The sequence below is a fragment of the Rhinoderma darwinii genome, chromosome 5 (assembly GCF_050947455.1).
Source record: "Rhinoderma darwinii isolate aRhiDar2 chromosome 5, aRhiDar2.hap1, whole genome shotgun sequence".
In the NCBI taxonomy this organism is placed as follows: Eukaryota; Metazoa; Chordata; class Amphibia; order Anura; family Rhinodermatidae; genus Rhinoderma; species Rhinoderma darwinii.
Genome location: NC_134691.1, coordinates 118,019,895 through 118,039,209, shown reverse-complemented (window position 1 = coordinate 118,039,209; position 19,315 = coordinate 118,019,895). Strand labels below are relative to the sequence as shown.

Here is a 19,315-nt window from a genome sequence, read left to right as displayed (position 1 = left end):
ATTTATTAAAAGGCGCAACAATTTTAACACTCAGCCAGGTAAGAAAAAAATTGTTTTTATGCCTGCTATAGGCAGAAATAGATTTGAACCATTTATCCTCACTACACTAAAAAAAAATTGGGCTAAACTACATATCTTGGGTGACTATGCCCATTTTTCTTGTCACTTTTCAAATTAAGGAGAAAAGTTGCAAAAAATGCCCAAGTTTGGTGTACGTTCTGATATGCCTTCTAAAAAAAGTCACATTTTACGTCGAAAACTGTCGTAAACACAATTGTGGGTGAATGTGTTAGAATTGTGTCCACATTAGTGAAAACGCAATCAGAGAGATGTTTGTGGATCACAGGGGACAATGAAGTGCTTTATAATAACATAATACATAAGCTCATTTTTATTAACCGAAAAATTTCAACTGCCATGAAATTAACTTATACAAAGGTGCAAGATATTAAGTCACTAAAAAGGCGTCCACTAACTGGTTGCTATGGGTAACATGTTTTGTCCTGCACGAGTTTTAAATATTTGTACACTAGCTTTGATTTTATTTTTATTCTATTTTGAAAATCCCGATGTTTTTTTTTGTTTTTTTTAATTTATTTTTATTTTAACTGCATTATGTATGGTTGCTTTCACTAAGGGCCTGTTCACATCACCGTTTGCTTTCCATTCAGGGGTTCCGTCTGAGGTTTCCGTCGGGTGAACCCCGCAACGGAGAGTGAAAGTGAAAGCACAGCTTCCGTTTCAGTCACCATTGATCTCAATGGTGACGGAAACATCGCTAATGGTTTCCGTTGATCACCATTTTTTTGATTTTCCGACGGAATCAATAGTGGAGTCGACTACGCTATTGATTCCGTCGGAAAACCGGAAACCTGCCGGAATGGTGACGAATGGAAACCATTAGCAATGTTTCCGTCACCATTGAGATCAATGGTGACTGAAACGGAAGCTGTGCTTTCACTTTCACTCTCCGTTGCGGGGTTCACCCGACGGAAACCTCAGACGGAACCCCGGAACGGAAATGAAGGGTGATGTGAACAGGCCCTAAGACAACTGACACGTGAGGTGCTAAGTAATCGTGACCATCTATTAAATTGACATTAAATCAGGGGGTTATGGATGCTCTGCCCTGTTCCACTATTTCCTATGATATTTTATCTATTTTTAATATTAGATTTTTCATGCAAAGCAGAAAATAAATACAAACTAGAGACCATGTGAATAAAGCACTTGATATAGACACCTATTATACAATGCTTTTATCACTGTCTAATAAGTACAGTTTATTGCATTTATATTTTCTTCATCTATCTATAGAGTAATGCCTCATGCACACGGTCGAGCCCATAATCACAGCCCGTGATTGCAGGCACGGCCGGTCGGCCGCGGGCCGCAGCCCGCATTTTCGGGCCGTTCTCCCATACAAAGTATGGGAGCACGGCCCGTAAAAAACGAAAAGTAGGACATGCTCCATAATTCCCGGCACGGTTCTACGGCACAGCCACTTATCCGTAGTGATACGGAAAGGTGTCCGCGGCCAATAGAACCGGATGCCGAGTGGGTCCGTAATTAATGCTTTTATGGGAGGATCTTTAGTAACCATACACTCACCTTTGTGTTTATTGGATGTGAAATTCATTGCTGCCCTCTGGTGAACAAAGTGTGTTATTGAAGTTGGCACTACCTCCTTGTCACTATAGCAGATTTCAATTGTACAGTCTAGGCCAGAGAACCAAATGATTTGCTGATGTGCCAGACTCCACACAGTCCATGAGGTCTGGCAGTACTGTATACAACCTCATTTAACACTCACAGCAAAATAGCTGACTTTGGCTGATTATTTTTTTGTTTTTTTTTCAATTATTTAAAAAAATAACCCACTAGTCCTAATCTACGGCTTTTATATGCGGTGTAGTCATAACAAAGTTGTTGATGAAGTGGAAACGGATATGCGCTTGGTCTGCATATCTGGAGGCTCGAAACCCATTTCCTTCAGCAGCCCAAGGTTATTTCTGTCTATGTTCACACCATACATTTAGCGTATAACCCAGGAAAATCACCAGATGCATAAGCTGAATGTATCCATTGTCCGAAATATTATTCTTTTGGCATATGTTTAGGTGGTATGCGTCGGCATACTTTTCATTGTATTGAGAAGTGTAGTCAACTAACCGCACGTTATAGGCATAAAGGCGAGGTATGAACGTGAATACGTGAAAGCATGATGTCTTGGAGCTGTGCCTCACACTTCTAAGGCTTCGTTCACATCTGCGCTGTGCCTTCCGTTCTAGCGGATCCGTCAGAGGACCACAAGAACACAAGTGAACGTTTCAGTCAACACAAGTGAACGTTTGTTTTTGCATCAGTTGTGCTCCGTTAGGCTCCGTTCCATCAGGTTTCCATTTTTCTGACAAGCAATAGCATGGTCTGCTGCGCTATTGTTTCTGTCAAAAATGACGGAAAACCTGATGATAAGGACCTCTCCGGTTTTTTATTAACGTTGAAGTCAATGGATGACCGATACAAACCGATATGCAATCTGTTTGTATCCGTTATGGATTACGTTTAACGGATAAGTTTTTTTTTTCTACACATTCGCAGACTAAAAATGAAAGCAAGATCGATGCAAAGATCAAAACAGATCCGTTAAAAATGGAGTATAATTGATGACAAACTGACACAAACAGAAAGAAAAGAGTTTTTTTTTTTATGGATCCAGTAAACTGATCTTTCAAAAAATATATATTTTACCTTCCGTTGCGTTATGGGCCTGTTCACATCACCGTTGCCCTTCCATTGAGAGTTTCCGTCGGGTTAACCCCTCAACGGAGAGGCAAAGGGAAACCTAAACCTCCGTTTGCATCACCATTAATATCAATGACGACGGAAACGTTGCTAAAGGTTTCCGTTTGTCACCGTTGTGACAGGGTTCCATTGTTTTTGACGGCATCAATAGCGTAGTCGACTGCACAATTGATTCCGTCAAAACAACGGAACCCTGTCACAACGTTAACAAACTGAAAGCTTTAGAAAAGTTTCCGTCACCATTGAGATCAATGGTGATGCAAACGGAAGCTTAGGTTTTAGTTTGCCTTTCCGTTGAGGGGTTAACCAGACGGAAACCTCCGACTGAACCCCTCAGCAGAAGGGCAACGGTGATGTGAACACAGCAGTCTGGCATACATCAGTCTGTCTGTTTTTTAAGTTTCAACGGATCAGCTAAAACAGATGCCACAATGCAGATGTGAACGATGCTTAAAGAGGCTGTCACCACATTATAAGTGCCCTATCTCCTACATAAGGAGATGGGCACTATATTGTAGGTGACAGCAGTGCTTTTTATTTTTAAAAAACTATCTATTTTCACCACTTTATTAGCGTTTTTAGATTTATGCTAATGAGTTGCTTAATGCCCAAGTGGGCGTATTTTTACTTTAGACCAAGTGGGCTTTGTACAGGGGAGTGTATGACGCTGACCATTCATTTATTCAGCGCATAGGGATCCTGCTAGATCCTTATGTGCTGTCTTATACTAACACATTAACAATACTGAAGTGGTTAGACAGTGAATACATTCCATGGGATGTCTATTCACAATCTCTGCACTTCGTTACTCTGTCTGTGGTAGTTACAGCAGAGGAAGCGTGATCCCGCGAGATTACGCAGTAAATGACAGGTTACAACGAGATCACGCTTCCTCTGCTTTAATTACCATAGAAACAGTAACGAAGTGCAGAGATTGTGAATAGACGTCCCGTGGAATGTCTATTCACTGTCTAAGCACTTCAGTATTGTTAATGTGTTAGTATAAGACAGCACATAAGGATCTAGCAGGATCCCTATGCGCTGAGTAAATGAATGGAGAGGAGTGCATGTTGCTGATTGGTCAGAGTCATACACTCCCCTGTACAACGCCCACTTGGTCTAAAGTAAAAAGACGCCCACTTGGGCATTAAGCAGCTCATTAGCATAAATCTAAAAACGCTAATAAAGTGGTGAAAACAGATCGTTTTTTTTAAATAAAAAGCATTACTGTCACTTACATTATAGCGCCAATCTCCTTATCTAGGAGATAGGGCACTTATAATGTGGTGACAGAGCCTCTTTAAGCCAGTGTTATTTTCAATGTTGTTCCTGTTCCTATAATCGAATAACAAGTAGGCTTGCGGCATCTATTCATTGCGGACTGATCATAGTATTACGAGACGGATGACCACAAGCTGAAGCAGTCATTGGGGAATGTACCTTTTACTCTCCTCCCTATTTATTATCCAGGTTCCTAGGATAACCCGTTTCTTTCCAAGGATGGCTTTTCGACCATTTTCCACCATACACACAGCTTCTTTGTTGGGGTCTACTCCTTTTGAAGCAGCCATTTTTGGGGCGGCAGGGGCTATGTTTTATCTGTTTGAGAAAGCTTATGCCAGCAGGTGGACAGTCCCCCAGGTTTGCCTCTTTCATCTTCAGTTTCGATCTGAATTGATCTCTTGTTCCTGGGTAGGAGCGGTACTTAAGCTGTGTCCTTCGACTCGCTGCAGCATCCGCACCACCTGTCCTAATGACTTTGCAGGGAGTAAATCTAAGCGTGATTTTGGTTTCTTTTTTCAATCATTATAATAAGAAATTAGAAATCCTATTGAGAAGGACCACAAACTGATAAAGCAACATCACTATGCAAGTTTTATGAGCCTTGAAATTAAATTTATGAGTTTCTGATGTGACCTTATCCCATTCTGGTATAAATGGCCAAAAGAGGTTCAATCAAATGTGATGTTGCTTAAAGTTTGAGCATCCTTACTTGTTCTATTCTTTTTGATTCCGATAAACATTAGCATTTTATCACTGACAAACACAAGCGTATTCATTATGTTAACATACTAAACACTTCCAAATAAATGATATTTCTACAACATAGTACCATATATAAAGCTACTAATAACAATGAATTTCTAATTATAGCTTCTATACCTCGACTGAACCAGAAATGGCTAACATTGTGTCTGCATATTTGGTGCACGTCATTTGTAATGTATTACTCTCTGTTAGCAGCCATTTCATGCTGATAATGACCGTATCATATAATGGGATTTTTGATAAATAGTTTAGAACCCCCATGAACCCTTCCTTTTCTAAGATGTCTCACTTTCTGATCAAACATACATGCGCATGTATTCAGAAAGCATATTTAAATTAAACTAAAATATTTAAGACAATGTGTGAAATTGAACAAAAAACTGTCTGGGTTTACTGAACCTAGAGCTGCCCATAGACATAAATTTGGTTGGATATGCTCTTAGAACAGTATAACAGTTCCTCTGTTATTCCTCCTGGAATGAATAGATGGACAACTGGACGTGGTCATTCCCGTTGTCAAAAAGGTATCTCGATACACAGTCTGACAGTGTTAGTGATGACCGTTTCAGATGGTGTAGGGACATACACCATTGACAAGGGGACTGGTAACACCCAGTTCTGAATTTATTCATGAATTTCCAGGAGGAATAACCAAAGAATGGCTCGACGCAGAGTTTACAGCAAAGTTGCTTCAACATTGTTATTTCATGAGGAACACAAGTATTGACTAAAACAGACACATCGACATAGATAATGATCCTCTTGAAAATGCTAACGTCAAGTAGACCCCAATAAAGCCATTTAGAGGTCCCTCTTCCTGGCTAAGACATATATAATACTGCAGCATTTATTAATCTATTATCTTTCTTTTGAGTAAAAATTGCAAACAATATAATTTGTTAATTTAATCAATAATTAGTATCAATAATTTGCTATGTAAAAGCATATTGATTCATTTTTTAAATATGTTACATATCTTTTCATTTTGTGGTAAAGTTTCATATTTTCATGAAGAAATTCTTAAGAATCTTAAGAAATTAGCTTTTCCATTAATTCAATTGTAAAGCAAATATATAGCAGTAGTAATAATTCTAAATCAAATAATATTTCCAAGTTCTGTGAATGACACACAATAAATGTACACCTTCTTACAAATATGGTTTCTTCTAAAAGCAGGTTAGTCTCCAGGTCATGGATGTACCCAAAGGGGTATGTTTTTTGTTTTTTTCATATATAGGATAACCAGGGTGATACTTCTCTACTTGGTAACTCCTATGCTGCTGCTTGGTATTTGTTTACACCTGGCTTCCAGCAAAATAAGAGTTAAAATCTTTTACTTGGGAAGACTGAGAAATCTTCTAGGAACAATTTTTTTTTCCAAATGCTAATGTTTTCCTGGTATTACTTATCAAATTAAATGGTCTAATTCAAAGGCAGAATTGCACATATATATTGTATTTTGTGAACTGTGAAAAAAACAAATGGTCAAAAGAACCTTTTCCAGCAAAATAATTATCCGGTAAATATTGGTAATGACAAAAATTTGCCAAAAGTTACAAAGCCGTAAGGGTTGTTACCAAGCTTTTCCAGGCTTCCGAATGGCAAATTTGCCTAGTTATGCTGAAATATGGTGGGGGTGATCTATTTCTGCATAGTGAGACTGGTCTTCAATTCAGGTGTCTCGGAAAGTTCAGTAATAATCCCTATCGGAGCTGTAATGGTGACTTGACAGAACACGAGAATCTATATTTACTGTTGGCGTTTACTGTTATGTGGCAAATGCTCTTGAGAAGAAGCCATCACGAACCCTTGAGGTATGACATTCTGCCTTTAATGTAGGCACACAATGATGATTTTGCCTGATTGCTGTTTGCGAGGAGATACGTTTATTCTGTGGTGGGTTTGATGTTCCTGTGTTTATAAGACACAGAATACATTTTGTTACAAATGGATAATCTCACAAACTCAAATTATAAGAGGCCCTCCATTTATACTCTCCTGCCCGAACTAACCGCAGATGTGTAGAGACAGTCCTACACGTGGGGCGCTGCCATTGCAGTTGGAACGGTATGACACCCTGAGAGTATTGTACCTGCATACAATTCTAATTACACATGATGTTCGTTTTGGCGGGAGAGTATAATTAGAGGGACATTTTAAATTGTTACATTTTTTTTACACGTTTATAGTAGCCAATATTCCAACACCACAGCATAAGAATCTCCATCATTGATCACATACTAACACTTCCCTCTAACTACTCTGCCCACTTCATGTGTATAGCAAAATACTATATTTGAAAAGACAGAAATTTCTGATATTAAGTGAAGGGAAAAATACCCTATTGTCTTCTGTCGTGTTGCAGAGGAGCTACAGAAAATACTACAATCTCCTGTTCCATTTCAATTCCGGCTTGTTGTCACATACACTTTTTTTTACATTCAGGTGTATCCAGTCAGTACACCTCTATCTTCCTCCTACTAACAGAGGTGCTTGGTTGATGGACTTCATAGTTTTAGCAACTGTTTGTTGGATTTGTTGTTAATCCAAGGTGTTTCATTTCAGGAGGAGTTTTGTTATCCTGTAGAATGTCTGGCTCTTACTGTAGAGGAAGTAATGCACATACGTCAAGTCCTCGTGAAGGCCGAGCTGGAGAAGTATCAGCAGTATAAAGATGTCTATAATGCTCTAAAGAAAGGAAAGGTAAGACAAATTCTCTGTTTATAAATGTTATGCCAATATTGTCACAATAAGAGCTGATTTGAGTCTCGCTATAGAATGTAGATATTTGTTCGCAAGTTCCACAAGTCCCCTGTCCCCGTACCACGAGCAAGTACATTTACCAGCTCCATGTTAGAAGTTAAGATTTTGTGGTGTCGGTAACCTGTAATCGTAAATGCATCAGTCCTGCCCCAAGTAATTTGCCCCATCATTAACGCTAATGTTTATATGATTAGTTTACCTCTCAATAACAGTCATGCACTTCCAAAATAATAACACTATACAAGGGCCAAATAATATCTCCAAACCATGACCACGTATATCTACCACAAAGACCAATATAACTAATAATATCACCATACATAGCTATGAAGTGGCTGCAAACCAGTTCTACACTGGCACTCTGCAAATTATTATGATTCTTGAATACATTGCAATGAATCCAGTGGCTCACAGATGACGTCTACTATCATTCGATCACTTTCCCTTTCTCTCCATCTGGGCCAGAGCGCCATGACTTCTTCTACTGGCCACGACTCATCTCTGCAGCAATTTCTGCCCAGTTGTCTTTAAAACCTCGCTTTTCAAGCAAATCTACGCCCTGTGCAGAAACTTCCTATCCTGCTACTGCCTTCAGCAATGTCCTACTGCTGCAAAAATAGTGCCACACAGATAGTGCCCCCTAAAATAATAGTGGCAAACCGTGCCCCACACTTTAATAGTGCCCCCTTTGTGCAGTACATCGTAATAGTGCCCCCACACAGTAATAGTGCCCCTTTGTGCCCCTCACACTTTCATCGTACATTCTTTGTGTTTCACACAGTAATAGTGCCCCCACACAGTGATGTGCCCCCCTGGCAGTAATAATGCCCTCTTAATGCTCCTGACACAATTTATTCCCCCTCACATTATTTATGCCCCCTTGGTTTTCTACCCACAGTAAGAATGCCCCTCAGTTCCCTCACGTAGTAAGGATGCCCTGTTAGGGCCCCCACATATAAATTATGCCCCCTTAGTGCCCTCCTCACAGTAATGTCCCCTTAGTGCTCCCTCACAGTAAATATGCTTCCTTAGTGCCACCACATAGTAAGGATGCTCCCTTAGAACTCCCACAAAGAAATGATGGCAGTCATATGGAAAGAAAAAAGAAGACACAGCGCTCCTCTGTGGTATTGCTGTTGTTGTAGGGAGGTCAACGGTAATATGCTTAAAATGAGATTTTACACTCACCTTTTAAAGTTGTGCTGGATGGTCGGCACAACTCTATCAATAGACCAATAGAGCCTCAATACTCCGAATGTGTGCAGTCTGCTAGCCCTCTGGGTCAACACCGGCGGCTGAATGATCAGCAGTAGTCGATGTTGAAGCGATCCAAATAGTGAAAAATTATCACCCCTGATGGAAGGCGCTCCTGCACTTGTAGATTGAATTCAACTAGAATCCCAGTTGGGACAAGATCTCAAATGAGGGCAAATTTTTTATTTTTTAAAAGACATGCATGCTATGTCATTAATATGTCATTAACCCCTCATTTTAGATCTTGTCCCAACTGGGATTCTAGTTGTATTAAATCTAAAAGTGCAGGAGCGCCTTCCATCAGGGGTGATCATTTTTCTCTTTTTCGCTATTTGGATCACAAAGAAATGATGCCCCCTCAGTGCCTCCCTCACAGTAGCAATGCTCCCTTAGTGCCCCAATACAGTAGTGATGCCTCCTTAGTTCCCCCGACACAGTACTCCGCCTTATTGCCTCCCCACAGAGAAATAGTGCCCCTTAATACTCACCTAGCCTTGTTCCCACAACGAACGGAGCAGCTCATTCTCCAGGCCTCTTCCGGCCTCTGCAGTCGGTGGCTTGGCGCAGGCAGGTACGATGACGTCACTGCATCATGCCAGCGTCAGGGGTTAGCGAGTGAATGTTGGAGCAAGGAGCTGACTGCCCCCATATCTACTTTTATATTCAATTGTGTCTGAGTCCTGAGGATGCAGCTACAATTAAGTGGTACTGGACGGCCGCTATGGCTGCAACGACGGTAGTTACCCAACTGCTATTGTAGTCCGCACTCCCAGAAGGAATTATGGTACAATGATAGCTTTATCAACTTTAAGGTTTTGGCTGAAGATTCAAAGATCAGTCTAATTAATATTCACTCTGTTTCATACTCCATTTCAAAGATGTTTCGATCCTCCTGGGCCTTTCTCATAAGAGTGACTGTGGTCTAGAAGAAGTAACTCCAGGGAAATTGTTATGACTTCCATTAGTGTAGTGAAAACCCTGCATAGAAATCAGATTGCCAGAATATCCCATTCAAATTGCAGAATCTGACCCTTGTTGAGGCACAGTTACTGGGAGTATAAAAACATAACTTTATAAGGCCCTGTTCATGCTGAGTTTTTTTGCAGAGGAAACCGCTTCCGCATACACGGTATTATTCCCTCATAGTGCCTCCCACACAGTGTAATGCCCCATAGTTGCCCACATACACTATAACTCCCCAGAGCTGCCCCATACAGTATTATGCCCCCTTAGCTGGCCCTACACAGTATAATGCCCTCATAGTGCCTCCCATACAATCTAATGCCCCCATAACTGCCACCACACAGTATAATGCCCCATAGCTGCCCCATACAGTATAATGCCCCTATAGCTGCCCATACCGTATAATGCCCTCGTAGCTGTCCCTACACAGTATAATGCCCCTATAGCTGCCCTCATTCAGTGTAATGCCCCTATAGCTGCCCTCATTCAGTGTAATGCCCCCATAGCTGCCCTCATACAGTATAATGCCCCCATAGCTGCACTCATACAGTATAATGCCCCATAGCTGCCCTTATACAGTATGCTGCCCTCATACAATATAATGCCCCCAAAGCTGCCCTTATATAGTATAATATCCCAAAGCTTCCCCCATACAGCATATTTCCCTATTACGTCCCCCATACCCAGTATAATGCTCCTTAGCTGCCACCACACAGTATAATGCCCCATAGTGCCTAATAAAATAAATATTTGCCTATCCCCACGACGAGTGGAGGAGATCCGTCTGCTCCCTCGCTCTGTGCAGTGTGTGGCTCTGCACAGACCGGCACGATGACGCCACTCACAGCTGGAGCAGGCATTACTCCACTCCCTGCTCCAGCATTGTATTCAACTGTATCTGTACCCTAAGAATGCAGATACAGATGAAACCGGGACACACCTCCGCTGGGGAACAAGCCCTGGGCCCCACCATCTCAGTGGGCCCAGGGTCACCCCCCCCTCCCACCCCCCACTAGCTACACTACTATCCGTCCGTCCTGCAGATTCCCTCAGGCTCTCACAGCTGACAGCGGTGCATACAATGTACTAAAATGCCAGTCTTAATGAATCTACCCTATAGTGTCTAGTGGCTACATGATGTGAGATCACTGTGGATGTAAATAACTGCTTTGTTGTCCAGCTATAACATTTTCCCAGTAAGAAAAATCTGATTAGTCATTCAGTAAATTGCTTTTAACTGGTTGCCCACACGGGAATTCCTGTGACGCGATCGAGGGACATGCCATATATGGACAGACGGCCAGGACTGTTTGACCATATTTCCTGTTAGGGCATATTGAGGTATGCCCTAACAACACCTGTGTACAATCAGTACACAGGCTAATGTACTGGCATATAGATATATCGAAAATCCCCTGGTAAGATTTTTTTTTCAATTAATTAAAAAAAAAAGGTAATATTAAATAAACAAAAATACACAAATGCAATTTTTTTTTTTACAATTAATAAACTTTACAAAATATACGTCTCAAAACCTGAAATAATAAACACATATTTGGTATTGCCACAACCGTAACAACCTGTACAACAAATGTACAAAAATAAATTAAAACTACAGCGGAACTGCTTATTTTCTGCTTTTTTGCCAAAATAAAAATTAATATAAATGTAAAAGATAATGTAAATGTACCAAATGTAAATGTAACAAAAAATGCCACCTACATAAAGTACAACTATTTCGACAAAAAACAATGTCTCGTACAGCTACGTCGAATAAAAAAGAAAAAAGTTATGAGCGCCGGGATGCAAAGAGGGAAATTTAAAAAGATTGTTCTATCCTCAAGGCCGAAATTGGTTTTGTCTTTAAGGGGTTAAAGGCCCTTTGAGAAGGCAAGGTTTTTAGAACAAATAGAGATGTGATCTAGTTTGTCTTTACTGTTTGCTGTAATGTTGCAAATATTTATTCTCATTATAATTCACTAGGGTATTAATTACTGTTTCAGACAGGACATAGCTAATGAATCGTTTACTCCAAACAAGCCAACATAGTAACTGGCCTGAGAGAAAAAAAAAACCTGGCTATGTCCACACAGAGTTTTTTGCAGGCAGAAAATTCTGCCTCAAAATTCTGTTTGTAATTTTGAGTCAGATTCTGACCTGCCTGCAGGCCGTTTGCCGCATTTTTCGCAGCGTTTTTCGTTTGCGCCCATTGAGCACCACGGTCAAAAACTCAGCGAAATACGCTTTCTCTGCCTCCCATTGACATCAATGGGAGGTCAGAGACTTAATCGCCCGAAGATAGGGCATGTCGCTGCTTTTTCCCGCAAGTGTTTTTTCCTGCTCGCGGTAAAAAAACGCCTCCGCCTCCCATAGAAATCAATGGAAGGCATTTTCGAAAGTTTTTTGGCGCGTTTTCTGATGCGGTTTCCGCGTCCAAAAACTCTGTGTGTACTGGGCCTAAGTGTTAAGTACAGCCTTGGGACATGTTGTTGTTTCAATCAGTTATGGAATTCCTTTAACATACAGCCCTATACAATTTTAGTTTTGCGTTAAAAATGACCAGGCTTACTTTTTGAAGTGGAACTCAACCTTTAAATATGAATTAGGCCCTGTACACACTGAGTTTTTTGCAGGCGGAAAAATCTGCCTCAGCAGATTTTGACCTGCCTGCGCTTTTTGCAGCGTTCTTTGCATCCTCGTTCGTGGCAATTGAGTGCCACGGGCAACAAAATGCAGCGAAAACCACTTTCTCTGCTTCCCATTGATGTCAATGGGAGGTCAGAGATGGAAACGCCTGAAGAAAGGGCATGACGCTTCTTTTTCCCCACGAGCGTTTTTTCCTGCCTGCAATAATAAACGGGAGGCGTGTTTGGCCGTTTTTTGGCATGGTTTCCACATCAAAAACCGCACCAAAAAATGTGCCTCTCCTTCTCCGAATGTGCCTCTCCTTCTCCGCTTGAATTCAGTTGCCTCAATGTATGTTCTGATGTTTTGCTTCTAGGCTCATTCATGCTGCTGACATATACTGAACAATGTCCTTTGTATTGAGTTGTGATGCACATTTTTGATTTTTGTTTTTGTTGTTTTTGCTTTGGTCCTTGACCTTGTTTGTTGTTCTTCCGTTTACTGTGTGGAGGCCTTCCCTCCACTATGTCTTGTAACTTTGTTTACTGAAACTCAATAAAAACTTTGAATAAGAAAAAACAGCACCAAAAACTGTGTGAACATACCCTTAAAGTGGATGTCCAGTTCTGGACCTAAAATTATATAAAAATTGCTGCCTATTCATCGGGATTACCTCTATGTATTTTCTTCAGCGCTGGCTGCTTGATTAGTGACTTCAACTTAATTCCGTTGTCTAATGGGAGCCTGACATAGTCTGAAATTCACCTTCCGTCCTATCAGAGATGCAATCTGCTCAAACATTCCTCCCGTATGTTTTATACTACCAGCCAGATAATGCGGTTTTAGATGTTGCCATTTCATAATTTTTTTTTCTTTCTTCCGTAGCTTTGTTTATGTTGTCGAACAAAGAGATTTTCCCTATTTACGTGGTCTTACACTTGTCAGTTCTGTAAAAGGTATGTATACATTGCAGTTTTTGCTAGTTTTTTATGTGTATTTATTTGTTCTTGTGATACACGCTAACACAGGGAGAACATACAAAACCTATGCTTAGGTGTGAATATTAGAGCATTAAACTGATGGAGGAATGTAGGTTGGGATTTGTTTAGCCAATATTGCTGAACTCCAGTCTGTTTTGTGTTTACAGGCCTGTGTGTTCTCAGTGTTGTAAAAAGGTAAGTTTGTGAGAAGACATTAACTTTATTTATATACGCATTCACACATTTCTACATAGATATACATATACACATACAGTATGCGTTTATTATATATGTTCTAATTCTAACAACCAATTATAAGATATGTATTTATCTGTTTCTAATGACAGATGAGATTACCTTCCAAGCCATATTCTACACTCCCTATTTTCTCTCTGGGACCATCAACCTTGCAGAGAGGGGACAGCTTCCTGAGGCCTGAAAAGCCTTCCACCAGTCATAACCGTCCCCTGCGTTCTTTACCGAAGTAAGTAATTGTAAGATAAATGTTACATTTCTATCCGGTACAACAACTTACTTATAGATAAGTATTTTATGTTTCAGTATGTTGTAATGAGGCCTGCTATAGTAATCTTACAGGAGCCTGGCATTTCAGTGAGTGGCATCACTAGAATTGCCAAGCTCACTAGAATATGTTGTACTATTTATGCTGTGCTGCTGTTGACTTATGTTATCTATGTAGTGTGGTAGTTAATCTATATTTTGTATTAGAGGTATGACTTTCTAAAATATACTGTGTTTTATATGATCCCTCACTGCTCATCCCGGGGACAACAGCCACAGGGTTGCATTGCTGGTTTACATATGGTGCATGTATACAGTTTATTCTATGGATAGTGTACAATGACCATGCATAATATTAAAACTACTAACAGGTGACGTGAATAACATGGATTAAGCAGTTGGATATATTAGGCAGCAAGTGAACAGTCAGTTCTTGAAGTTGATGTGTTGAAAGCAGGAAAAATGGGCAAGAGTAAGGAACTAAGTGACTTTGAAAAGGGCCAAATTGCGATGGCTAGAAAATTGAAACAAAAAATCTCTGAAACGGCAGCTCTTGTGGGTGGTGTTGCTGGTATGCAGTGGTTAGTACCGATCAAAAGTGGTTCAAGGAAGGACAACCTGTAAAACTGCAACAGGGTAATGGGTGCCCAAGACTAAGTTATCTGTGCGAGGAGCAGAGGCTAGCCTGTCTATTCGGATCCCACAGTAGAGCTACTGTAGCAGAAATTGTTGAAAAAGTTGGCCTGATGAATCACGTCTGCTTTTACTTCATTTGAAGGGCCAGGTGCGTGTGTTTCGCTTACCTGGCCACCACATGGGAAATAAAGCTTTACATAGTGCCCATTGTAAGGCATTAACCGCATTTAATCACACTTTGTAGCTGCTCAACACTCCACTCAGCTGCCTGATTGGTGGTATTGGTATTGGTGGTATTTAGAAATGATGGACCCCCTCTATTTACTCAGAATGCCCTAATAGGGCATCTTAAAATTTGTTTTCTCTACGATACAATCCCTTTTAAGCTAGAATTAGAAACAAAGATATTCCTCGTAGAGAACCAAAAGTTGTTAAGCACCATACGTACAGATTATTTGATCATAACTATAATAAAATAATTCTAATACTATCAGAAATCATAATAATTGTATACTTCCTTTGCAAAATTTAGCAATAATGATAACCCGCAGATTGGGTTCATTATGTTATGGTATGATTTATCGCTAGGATTCCTTATCGATCACTAGAACAAAGTGGCTTTAACACTAGTAAAACACAGCAACCACTTTGGTGACTGGGGCTTAGTTGCATTACATGCACAGCACTGTGTGGGGAGCCATGATGCACAAAAAAAGTGCACAGATGGGCCGCAGCACCACGATTCTAGCGACTCCCACTACCCAAGATTTTCCACCCAATCTTATATTTTCGATTTTCTTACCAAAAGCCAATGAGGGTAAATCTAGCTTCTAGGCGCACCCTTGAGCAGTGGTTTGTGGCAAAGAAAACAAAATGTAAACACTAATTTCAGTACATGAAAGGGCACCCATAATCAGTAGTCCAATTTTTTCAGCAAGCACATGGCAGTTTTCCAGTGCTGAGTGAGCATTCAGCTTATCGAAGGAAGTTTGAGTGGTGGACTCTTTACTATTAGCCATGCTTATGAAAATAGGTTGTCTTCAGAAGACAGCCTGTTTAAATTTTAACCTAAAACAAATTAAAAAATCTTACCGTAGACCCACAGATTAATTCTCATTGGTTTAAAGCAGGTGGTGATTTCCTTAAAATACAGTAAATGTTTTTTTGCATTATAGGTTGCCCTCCAAGTCAAAGTCTTCTGATAAATCAGATGAGGAGCTACAGTTTCCAAAAGAGCTCATGGAGGACTGGAGCACCATGGAAGTGTGTGTGGACTGCAAAAAGTTTATCTCTGATATCATTAGCTCCAGCCGCCGCAGCTTAACGCTTGCTAACAAGAGGGCTCGCTTAAAACGGAAGACACAGTCCTTTTACTTGTCTTCTACTTCTGGGACTTCCGAATATTGCCCCACAGAGAGAACAATTAATGAGATCTGACTTTTGTGCCTTTTAATCAGATGTAATTTTCATTTGCTTTTGAGTACATGAGTGACCAGGCTGTTTTTTGGGCTTTTTTTTTGTGGCTTTTTTTAAATCTTTTTTTCTGTAAACAGTCTTGGGTAAGCTTGGATTCTAAAGAATAGCACATGACCCATCTGCATCAACACAACTGATGCAGCATTTTGTTTGCACTAGATAAAAGCAACAATTGCCTTTATGAATTAGCTTATTTGTAATTTAACATTATTGCATGAACTCTGCTGGAGATCAGAATGTTCTACCTGCAAGACAAACCCATGAGGTTAAAGAGGCTCTGTCACCAGATTGTGCAACCCCTATCTGCTATTGCAGCAGATAGGCGCTGCAATGTAGATTACAGTAACGTTTTTATTTTTTAAAAACGAGCATTTTTGGCCAAGTTATGACCATTTTCGTATTTATGCAAATGAGGCTTGCAAAAGTACAACTGGGCGTGTTGAAAAGTAAAAGTCCAAGTGGGCGTGTATTATGTGCGTACATCGGGGCGTGTTTACTACTATTACTAGCTGGGCGTTGTGTATAGAAGTGTCATCCACTTCTCTTCACAACGCCCAGCTTCTGGCAGTGCAGCACTGTGACGTCACTCACAGGTCCTGCATCGTGTCGGCACCAGAGGCTACACTTGATTCTGCAGCAGCATCAGCATTTGCAGGTAAGTAGCTACATCGACTTACCTGCAAACGCCGATGCTGCTGCAGAATCATCTGTAGCCTCTGGTGCCGACACGATGCAGGACCTGTGAGTGACGTCACAGTGCTGCACTGCCAGAAGCTGGGCGTTGTGAAGAGAAGTGGATGACACTTCTATACACAACGCCCAGCTAGTAATAGTAGTAAACACGCCCCGATGTACGCACATAATACACGCCCACTTGGACTTTTACTTTAAACACACCCACTTGGATTTTTGCGAGCCTCATTTGCATAAATACGAAAATGGTCATAACTTGGCCAAAAATGCTCGTTTTTTAAAAATAAAAACGTTACTGTAATCTACATTGCAGCGCCGATCTGCTGCAATAGCAGATAGGGGTTGCACAATCTGGTGACAGAGCCTCTTTAAAGCTATAACTTCCCTCACAGAAACTAGTGCATATCCCAATTCTCTACCTAAATAGTAGGTCTGTTTTTGTAATTCTTTTTCATTTTTCCATTGTGTCTGCATTCCTGTTTTTGTTTTATTTATCGTAATCTGATTTAGCTGTCGCCAAAATGACAATGAACGATGTCTTGATGCAGACGAATTACTTAAGAAGAGTAGGATCTATGCTGAGATATTGGAGCTTCAGGTATTTTCATGTTTAATGAGAGCGAGTGCTAGTAACTTCACAGATTTTTAGAAACATTGACGTAACTAGCTGGATAACCACAGCACTTTTATTTCTTCCTCAGTGCCAAATTAAGTCTTCCCAGACCAAATATCATTCTGTCCCTTCATACGTCAGGTAGATCCTCACACCATTATTTTTTCTCTGTTGGATTGACAGATGTTGGAGAGAATACATAAAATGGGGATCTGTTGCCTTTGGCGGAAAATAGAGAGACAGTGACTTTCTTTGCTGGTGTCTCAATCACAGTGCGTAGTCTACTAGCTTGTTCTCAGTAGTTACAGATATGCATAGCAATATGGTGGCAAGTATGATACCTTTATTGGTACAAAACGAATACTGTACTGGTCTGAACCAGCTGCCAAATGGCTAATCACTTTTTTATATTTCTCATTTTTCTTTATTGGGGTCGGAAAAATTTGTATATCCAGTCATTAACTTTCCTAAATGGTACGTGTAAAGTGTTGATATTCGCCTGATGAGGGTTTTTTGGACTGTAGCAATATTACGGATTTCTCTTTGACATCTACTAGTAGTTTAGACAAGGAATAATGAGCCTATGACTCACACCTAATTGTGAATACTTAGCTGAACTTAATAAGGACCTGTCACTAGCTCATACAAAGTGAGTTATTATACTCACGTAATTACCGCTGTGAGTTCAGCGGTCTTTGTTGTGTACTCCTGCGTTCCCCCGTTTCTGAGACATTGCCCTTCTTTGTTTATAAAACAATATCTAAATGAACCGCTGGCTAGCCAAATGGGTTTGGCCGCCAGTGATTCTCAATGGGCGTAGCTAGCAGAGCCTCTGATGTGGACCTATCAGCGTGAGGCTGTTTCCTTCTGACACTCCTAGGCCAGCGTCATCGCGAGAGCCTCTGACGCTGACCTAGCAGCGTGAGGCTGTTTCCTCCAGACACTCCTACTCACGCGATGATGCTAGGCTAGAAGTGTCTGAAGGAAGCAGCCTCATGCTATTAGGTCAGCGTTAGAGGCTCTCAGCTAGCTCAGCCCACTGAGAATCGCTGGCGGCCAAATCCACTTGGCTAGCCAGCGGTTCATTTACATATTGTTTTATAAATAAAGAGGGGGCAATATTTCAGAAACGGGGGGACGCAGAAGTACACAAAAAGGACCGCTCGACTCAGTTACAGCGGCAATTACAGGAGTATAATAACTCACTTTGTAGGAGCTAGTGACAGGTCCTCTTTAAGCAGGTGAGAGTTTCAGGTTCCCCTGAGTGCGCTAGTTTCAGCATTTACTATTAGGTTCTCAAAACCGAAAACCCTCTTTGTAAATACTTGTATTATATTTATTAATAACTTGGATTTGTTCTTATTACTACAGACAGGAATATTGGAGGAAAGTTATATTTATATGTACATTGACTGTAATAATGTCCGTTTTAGCATCCCGTTAGTCATGCTAGGATTTTCTGCATTGATGAATATTTTATGTTAAAGCTGCAGAATGATAGCTCATTTGTCATAATTTTATTTAAGGCAATTATTTTATAGATGTAGAATCAGTGTAAACACCATGAGGTGTTCAATGTTAACATTTGTGACCAGTGTTTCTTTTATATATTTTTTACGTCCTTTTAGCTGGCTGACTGCCAGGTGAAGCCTGCAGTGCTTTACTTCTGGTAGCCTGCAAGATGCGCATACAATTTGACAAATCCTTTGGCACTCCAGCAAACCAGAACCAAGTAGAGTGCCAAATGCTGCCCACCCTTGCCATGTGGTGACGTAGGCCTACATTGATTGTAGATGTTCTGAACTCCTATCCTATGATGATCTGTTCCCTGTTATCTCTATTACCTCCCTGTACATTTCTCCACAGCGGCAGCAGTGCAGTGAGAACAATAAAAATGCCTTGAAACCCTGACTCTGTACATTTCTTCAATTCGAAA

General features: G+C 40.6%; 1 protein-coding gene across 1 annotated transcript in view; it reads left to right on the top strand.

The window, feature by feature from the left end:
• The window catches only part of SPIRE1 (spire type actin nucleation factor 1), a 183,954-nt gene extending 167,692 nt beyond the window's left edge, over positions 1-16,262 (top strand). Inside the window, exons 12-16 of the mRNA XM_075826447.1 lie at positions 7,420-7,557; positions 13,345-13,415; positions 13,607-13,634; positions 13,787-13,923; positions 15,773-16,262. Of these exons, the coding sequence (XP_075682562.1) occupies positions 7,420-7,557; positions 13,345-13,415; positions 13,607-13,634; positions 13,787-13,923; positions 15,773-16,034 (636 nt within the window). The 3' untranslated portion in view covers positions 16,035-16,262. The remainder of the gene's footprint in view (positions 1-7,419; positions 7,558-13,344; positions 13,416-13,606; positions 13,635-13,786; positions 13,924-15,772) is intronic.
• The last annotated feature ends 3,053 nt before the right edge of the window (positions 16,263-19,315 follow it).